Source organism: Quercus lobata, chromosome 11 (assembly GCF_001633185.2).
Source record: "Quercus lobata isolate SW786 chromosome 11, ValleyOak3.0 Primary Assembly, whole genome shotgun sequence".
Lineage (NCBI taxonomy): Eukaryota > Viridiplantae > Streptophyta > Magnoliopsida > Fagales > Fagaceae > Quercus > Quercus lobata.
This window is the reverse complement of record NC_044914.1, coordinates 54425773-54434415: the sequence shown is the minus strand read 5'-3', so window position 1 is coordinate 54434415 and position 8643 is coordinate 54425773. Positions and strand designations below refer to the sequence as shown.

The 8643-nt window shown below is 33.1% G+C and overlaps 1 protein-coding gene across 1 annotated transcript; it reads left to right on the top strand.

Moving 5' to 3' along the window:
* Window positions 1-1994: 1994 nt before the first annotated feature.
* LOC115967478 (glycerol-3-phosphate acyltransferase 9) lies at window positions 1995-7416 on the top strand. The gene is made up of 12 exons (XM_031086576.1): window positions 1995-2230; window positions 2367-2424; window positions 2657-2775; window positions 3058-3157; window positions 3789-3884; window positions 4000-4096; window positions 4967-5054; window positions 5135-5231; window positions 5575-5660; window positions 6102-6221; window positions 6351-6449; window positions 7062-7416. Exons 1-12 carry the CDS (start codon window positions 2094-2096, stop codon window positions 7108-7110), a joined length of 1146 nt encoding a protein of 381 aa, XP_030942436.1. The 5' UTR covers window positions 1995-2093; the 3' UTR covers window positions 7111-7416.
* The last annotated feature ends 1227 nt before the right edge of the window (window positions 7417-8643 follow it).

Genomic DNA, 8643 nt, shown 5'->3' with positions numbered 1-8643 from the left:
GTGGCATGAGGCTTGAGCTCATGGCCTTAGCAGGCCTAGGGCCCAACTTCGGATGGAGGGGTTAGGGTCATGGGTCTCATTGTAGGGTTGAAGTTCAAGACCCAAGTGGGTTTGGGACCCCGTGCTGTACAGTTATACATAAGTAAAATAACTTGATAAGCATATCATATAGGAGTTAAATAATTTGTCAGGAGACAATTCACCTTTGATGGCTAAAAGTAAGTCCCAATTGTTTTCTTTTAAATATATTGTATTCATGATAGACATAGCCTTAAATAATATAAGATGTTAAAAGGTTGACGTTTTGGTCATCTCAAAACTTAATCCATAAAATTTTATTTGCTACATGTGTGCGATGAGGGCTCTTTTTTTTTTTTTTTTTTTTTTTTTTTTTTTATAAATGTTTAAAAGTGAAATAAAGATAGTGTCCTAATTTTTATGATCTTTTTCTACGTGATTTAAAAAAAAAAATTTATTTGTACGTGGGTTTAAAGTTTGAAATTTTGTATTTAAAATAAAAAGTGGTAATTCAAATAGAGAAGATAAAGGAAAAAAAGTGTTTGAAATTTTTTTTAAAAAAAAGTTATTTGTAAAGTTTGAAAATTTAAAAATTTAAAATAAAAAAGCGGTAATTCAGATAGAGAAGATAAAAGAAAAAATGCATAAAATTTAGGAACAATAAATTACTTTTTTAACTAGTTTGTGTTTTCTAATTTAAAATTATTTAACTAAAATATAAGAGTATTTTAGAGAATTTAAGAATTTCTGTGAGGGTATTTTAGTACTCAAAATGTTGAAAACCAAATAAAAAATCATGTTATTAATAGTATAGATAGATAGATTATCTCTCATTATGTCAGGTGGATTCCCCCCATATCCTTGTTTTATAAGGTGAATTTTGATGGGGTTATTTTCAAGGAGATGGGAGCTGTTGGTTTGGGGGTGGTTATTCGTGACTCTAAGGGTATTGTGATTGGTGCTTTTGGCAGAGCAAATTCCTCTCCCTAACTCTGTAGCCATTGTTGAAGCTTTAGCTTGTAGAAGAGCGGTCTTGTTTGCTAAGGAGATGAGTATTTTTGAAGCTACTTTTGAGGGAGATGCTGATACAGTAACAAATGCTCTTAAGGATGAAGGTTCAAACCATCCTAAGTTTGGTCATGTCATTAATGATTCTCTTGTCTAAGCTAGTGATTTTTGTTTTTGTAGTTTTTCTCATGTAAAACGATTTGGCAATTCAGTTGCCCATTTTCTTGCTAGAAAATCTAAGTTTGGTAATGAGCTACAAGTTTGGATCGAATCCATTCTTGATAATATAGCTCCCCTTGTATCTTGTGACTCTTTGTAGTTCCCTTTCTATTCAATAAAGCTGGCCTTTGGGTTTGGATTCTAAAAAAAATAAATAAATAAATAAAAGAGTTGTGTTTGAAATAATCTCACTTTTACATTGTTCTACAGCTAACAAGCCTAATATTACCTTTTATTGCGACTACAAAAAAGAATTTACATCATAAATAAGAGCTTGCATAATACAGCAAGGATCCTCTTCAATCCACGCACCATAATCATTTATACTAGATGCATATTTATCTACAATGTGGGCCGGCATGTATCCTTGTCTCCGCACATGAGAATCGTGAACACTTCTAAACTCTTTACTAATGTCCGGAATCCCGTGAGTCACAGTAGCTATTGAAGATGGGGCCCGAGAATAGTTACAGATAGCATTATAAACAATTCTAGAATCACCTTCCAGGACGACATCACGAACGCCAATCAAAATAGATCATGGAAAAAGAAAAGTTGTAAAAAATATTTTGTATCTAGCATTACTAGATTTATAATTGGTTAAAATATTGTGTTAGTCCAAATTAAATATAAATATTTTTTTTTGAGAACGAAAATATAAAATATAAAATTTTAACTATTTATTATTATTATTATTATTATTAAGTATTTTGCTTTTACTATACTATACGAAAAGAATATAGTCGGGAAAATAGAAAACCCCACAAAAAATGTAAATGAGGAAAAACCCAAACCCAAAGGTGCTCTGCTCTGTGCCTATCATTGCGTAGAGACTAGAAACAGAGAAAATGAATAGCAATAGCAATGAGATAGTGAAGCTGAGCTCTTCAAGCTCCGAATTGGAATTGGACTTGGATCGACCCAACCTCGAAGACTATCTCCCTTCCGGATCCTCCATCCAAGAGCCCCGCGGCAAGCTCCGACTGTACTTTTTCTTTTCCTACTCTCTCTCTCTCTCTGTTTGGTTGCTGAGAAAATAATGGAATTTTGATGTGACTGTTGCAAGATTCTGAATTTGTTCTTTGGTAAATTTACATATCTCTTTTAATTATCTTTTGCAGCCGTGATTTGCTTGACATTTCTCCTACCTTAACTGAGGCTGCTGGTGCCATTATCGATGTAAGCTTCTTTTTTTTTTTTTTCCAATTATATGAGAAATGAATTGTGCTATGTAAATATAAATTAATGTTAAGTATTTGTTTTATTAACGTTTGTTTAGCAAAATGAAAATCTAGAAAGAATTACTAATTGTATTGGTATTTACTGTAATTTAAGAAATTTGTTGTTGTTGTTGTTTTAGTTTTTTTTATTTTATTTGATTATTATTTTTATATATATAATGAATGGGCAGGACTCATTTACACGATGCTTCAAGTCGAATTCTCCGGAACCGTGGAATTGGAATGTGTATTTGTTTCCGTTATGGTGTTGTGGGGTTGTAATTCGATATTTCATTCTATTCCCTGTGAGGTTAGCCCTTTACTGATGTAGCTTCTTCATGTTATATTATGCATTGAAATAAATAGTGCCCTTGGATATCTCACCCAATATAGATTAAGCTTTGATAAGATATTGGGAATTCTTTTGTTTTAAAAATGGCTTGGATTTTGGGCTTTGGAATGTGTTTTATAAGTATTGGAATTTTGGGAAAGGCAGTGAATGGTGATGAATAATTTCCTAATGAGGATTTTGCCTCGTTAATGGGTTTGTGTGATTTTGCTTATCTGAGATTTGTCTTAATTGAATGTGCAGGGTTCTAATATTGACAATTGGATGGATAATATTCCTTTCATCTTATATTCCTGTACACTTCCTGCTAAAAGGGCATGACAAGTTGAGAAAAAAGATTGAGGTGTGGAATGTTACATTTTAAAATTTTCATCTAATTATTGCTCTGCTTTTTGTGGTATATCTTATACTCTTTTTGGATTCATGTTTTGATAAATTATGTTTGTTTTTTGTTTTATTTTGTTATCTATGTTTCTATCTATTGGTAGCAGCAGGTGTTGCAAACTTTGAATACTTATAAGTGAGCACTTTGTTGTTTTGGTTATAAACTTCTCACTTGTATGCTGTATGCATGTACCATTTTTTCTCCAAAGTAATGTACCAATTCAAAGATGTTCTGCAGTAGAACCCTTTTGTACTAAAACATAATGCATTATTATAAATAAACGGTCATTTAGGCCAAGAGTCTTGTAGTTCAATTGGCACTTCTTGATATTCCAACGGTGACATCTAGAGCTCAAATCCTCCTTCCCCAACTATTGAATTATGAACAAAAAATAGATTACAAGATCATTTAGGAATAGATAAAGCACCCACAGTAACATACTAATAGGAATGTAGGAGAATATGATAGAATCCATGGTCATGCAAAATCATTGGAAGGGACCCATGGTGTTCTATGTTGTCATATTACATTAATGTCTTAAAGTTCTGGTCTTGCATGTTAACATATTCCATGTTTACCTTATCTTCAGAGGTCTTTGGTGGAGTTAATTTGCAGTTTCTTTGTTGCATCATGGACTGGGGTTGTAAAATACCATGGGCCACAGCCTAGCATGCGGCCTAAGCAGGTATACCTGATTATAATTTTTATTTTTCTGGATGTCACCTGATATTTCATTAACAGCATGTTTACATAATTCATGCTAATGAATGGTATTTTGCTTCAATCTATGGGTTGAACAGGTTTTTGTGGCCAATCACACCTCCATGATTGATTTCATCATCCTAGAACAGATGACTGCATTTGCTGTTATTATGCAGAAGCATCCTGGATGGGTTGGTAAGTGTTTACTCCCAAAATTTGTACTTAAATTGTGATTTTACTGTAAATAAGGAATTACATTCTCAGTAATGACTTATGGTTATTGTCTTGTGTGTTACTCTCAAAAATTTCCTAGTACCCTTGGAATATTGTTTATCCATAACTGGTGTACTAGGGTGGCACACCCTTTTTGCGCTATTTCAATATACCTTTATTACTTATCAAAAAGAAAGTGTTTTTAGGGGAGGGTAGTGATACAAAGAACTACAGCATGCAGTTGGAAGTGTCCATGTATTGTGATGGTAGATTTTGTCTTTTTTTTTTTGGTTTTCAAACTGCAAATGCATATTTCTTGTGTCATTAGGATAAAATTTTATAGAATTTTTTGCTCCCAACTTGTCCTGTATGTTATTGAGTTTCATGATTTGATTGTAATATTTAGATAGACAAGAAAAAAAATTTGCATTGTAGTTTTTAAAATGTCTTCTCACACATGAATACTGTTGTTGTCACTACATCAATGACAGAAATATCCATATCTTTGGATTTGTTTTTGTGTTTCATGTTAGAGGAACACACACTGGTGTACTGGTTTGAGTAGAAAAGTTGCATTCTTGAGTGATAGTCTCTGTGTGTTCTGAAACTCTTACGTTTGAGTTGCAGCCCATCTAGTTTTGGAGGTGGAAATAATTCACCAAATTTATACATTTATAATTGAAACAAATTTGGCTTTAATGATTTTTAGTACATTTAATTTGCTGTATATATTCTATATTTAGTGAACAATTTTGCACTGGACCATTTATATTTAGGGTATATAAATGGAAGCCAGAATTACTCTTAAAAATATGGACATGAAGGATTTATTTAATTTTGCTTTCTCTGTAGGACTCTTGCAAAGCACCATATTAGAGAGCGTAGGATGTATCGAGTTCAATCGTTCTGAGGCAAAGGATCGTGAAATTGTAGCAAAGAAGTAAGTGATATTAACAATGTAAAAATATTCTTTTATCAGAACATCATCTATTTCACGATAACAAAAACTTGTATATTCAGGTTGAGAGATCACGTTCAAGGCGCTGAAAATAACCCTCTTCTCATATTTCCGGAGGGAACTTGTGTAAATAATCACTACACTGTTATGTTCAAGAAGGTAAATATATATGATCTAATGTTGTAGAAATGCAATTAATGAAGTTCTGCTTTTCTAGTTGATAAGAATACAAACTCATATTTCTTTCCTATAATTTACCTCTCAACAATTCTTCTTTCAGCCAATAGCCTTGTAGCTCATTGGCCTTGCCTGGTCTCTGTAGGAGGAGAACCAGGGATTGAAACCCCCATCCTTTACTTGTAACAATTGACTTATTGAAAAAAACAATCCCCCCTTTCCTTTCCTCTCTCTTTTCTCTAGTGGGAAAGCAATTTTTTTTTTTTCTTTGAGTTCTCAATACTTCAGTTTTCTTTAACTTATTTTCTATATGAATAATTTGTAGGGTGCATTTGAACTTGGCTGCACTGTTTGCCCAGTTGCTATTAAGTACAACAAAATATTCGTTGATGCTTTTTGGAACAGCAGGAAGTAAGGAACTGCTTATAGCTCACTAATTTGATAATTTGATAAGCATGCACTGAAAGCATCCCCTGCATTTTAGATGGAGTGGCAAAGAACAGTAGATGTGTTTATCTTGGGACATGGCTTTGCCAAAGATCAAACCATCTGATATTTTGATAAATTGATAGTTACAATGGAGGAGGGGGATTTGAACCCTGAATGCCTCTATTAGAAACATCCAGAGTTGCCAGTTGAGCTCTAAGGCTCTATAAGGCTCTTGGCAAAGCCATATGATATTCATGTTATTGTTTTGTGTTATAACTACCACATGGGAGAAAAATTCCTTGTTTATGCTAGGATCTAGGCGGATTGCATTGGGGTTCGCCTTTGTCTTTTGTCTTAGATTTTCACATTTGTTGGCATGTTGTGGATGATACTGTATTCTTGGATTATGTGCTCTGTTTGCAGGCAATCCTTCACAATGCATCTGCTGCAGCTTATGACATCCTGGGCTGTTGTGTGTGATGTTTGGTACTTGGAGCCACAAAATATAAAACCTGGAGAGACAGCCATAGAGTTTGCAGAGAGGTATGTTGTATCAAGTAATGGCATGGCACACATTTTATCTTGCGAATATGATGGAGCTGTATTTCCTTGGATTTAGAACTACCCCAAAATTTGGAATAGCTTTTGTTAAATATAAGTGCTCTTATGCAGGGTAAGGGACATAATATCTGTTAGAGCAGGTCTCAAAAAGGTTCCTTGGGATGGATATCTAAAGTACTCTCGCCCTAGTCCAAAACATAGAGAACAGAAGTAAGTCCAATCTCTCTCTCCTGCACAAGTAAATAGAATTTGAAATATCAAATAAATCTACCCTGTATTTGTATGGCTTACTGGTCTGGTACTCTGGTTGCCTTAACCTTTCTGTTTAATCTTCCCCTCAAACTATTGCTATAGAATGGTATCTTATATTATGCATTAGTTTCACACATAACAATAATTACACTGGCTTATTTTTGAATGCTGAGTAATAACTGGTTCCATTACAACTATTGTTCAATGGTCATAGATTGCAAAAAACTGGTTACATTATTGATATAGAACTGCATCAATATTATAGTTTGATGGTCATATATTGCAAACTACCAGATTAGTCTAATTTGTAAATTTTAGTTGTATCAACATTAACCGTTTCAGAGTTTGAGTAATTGTGTATGTTATTCATGTTGTACTTTCTTTAATTTGATTCTGTTTAAGAACATGTCTTGTACACAAAAAATTTCTTGCTTAACATTAGATTTTGCACATTTTGCATTGCTGAACCATCTTCTAATATGAAGAAAACAGGAGATAATTACTGCTTCTTTTTCTTTTTGGACCAGAAGATAATGGCATTTAAGAAGCTTATTTTTCTTACATGTGCAGGCAACAAAGCTTTTCCGAGTCCATGCTGCGACGCTTGGAGGAGAAGTAATACACGTATATATTTTGTTTAATTTTTTACTTGTACCCTTTTTGAGATATAGAGTCACTATTTTTGTGTTGTTTTCGATAAACTAGTTGGATACCCATATATGAGGGATTTTAGACTGACTGTGTGCAAAATGTGCGGGGATTTTAGAGTTTAGATTGATCGTGCAAAATAATATTTAGTTTTTCAACTTTGCTAAAAATGTTGTAATTGAGTTCTGGTAAGAAGCTTTAACAATTCTATTCTACCTGGCCTGGAAAAATTCTTATTTTGCATAATAGTTTTGCAATGGAATTGTAATTTTCTTCAGTCAAGTCTAACTTTGAATATGATCAAATGGTAAATATTGGAACAAGGGGGATGATTAGTGTTGAGACCAGAGACACAAAGGAGTTTAATTCCTAAATGTTCTTTGACTTCCAAAGTGATGTTCCAATGGCTTGACCAAGTTGAGTTTAATCTTTTTAATATTACCTTCTTCGTCTTATTCATTGCACTCTGTTATTTTTGCCAACTTATTTTACTATTCAGCTTATTTTTGTTACTATTCGTGAGTTTTACTACACTTTTTAGTACTATTTATGAGTTTTCCTGTACTATTTCAGCTAACTTTTACTTTTATCTATAGTACTTTTCAGAAAAAAAATTTCAGTTTCAGCAAAATAAGCGGATTTTAATCGAACTTGCACAAGAATTGGATAAAATTCAATGGGCCAAGTCTAATTAGTATTCGGGGACTTTAATTATGTACTCGTGTCCTCCATTTCAATTTCCTCAAGTTATAGGCCCATAAGGTGGAACTAGATGGCTAACTGTTTGTTTTAATGAGAACTAGATGGTTGGCTAGCTCGTTGGGAAGCAACGAGTTTGCATCCCTAGGTGATAGCTAAGTCTGCCTAAGGTTCCGTGACATGTGAACCAGTCCTTTTAACAGATGGTTATAATTACATAGGAAGGATACTCCTTTTTTCTTTTTCTTTTTTTTTCTGTCAGCAAACTAGTGAAGATTTTACATGAAAACAGATGGTTATTTATACTTATTTTCTCTTGTAATTTATGAGCCCTTTTTCTTTTTTCCTATCCTTTGTTTGTGCTTGCTGATGAGCGAAAGGTCTGGGTTGGCCCTTCCTTTTTCGTATCCGTACTTCTATTTCACGTCACAAGGCTACAGAGTGCAGACCCTTTTCAAGCTCTGTTGTAGAATGAGAAATAGCAACCCATGTGAAGCCTGTGACTTTTATAGAGTTTTTTTTAAATAATTTTTTTTAATTTTTAATTTATTTTTTATATTGAATTTCTGAACTAATGTGATAGTTTTTCAAATGAGTGTGGATAAGGTGTAAAACTCATGTTTTATATCATTTAATAAGAGATTGTTGTATTAACTTTTCACTTAAAATTGAGTACATCTTACCACATTTAATAGTATCTCAATAAACTCCTAATTGGGTTAGATTTTTATATTAGTATTAGAATTAATTCAGTATGATTGTGCATATTCTTTAATATGTGATGTGATGATATGATATGTTAGGA

Bases quoted from the DNA above. Each gene is read 5' to 3' on its own strand.
- LOC115967478 (XM_031086576.1), top strand. From the start codon at position 2,094: ATGAATAGCAATAGCAATGAGATAGTGAAGCTGAGCTCTTCAAGCTCC. The intron at 2,231-2,366 runs GTACTTTTTCTT...TATCTTTTGCAG, and splicing joins CCCCGCGGCAAGCTCCGACT to CCGTGATTTGCTTGACATTT. The intron at 2,425-2,656 runs GTAAGCTTCTTT...ATGAATGGGCAG, and splicing joins CTGCTGGTGCCATTATCGAT to GACTCATTTACACGATGCTT.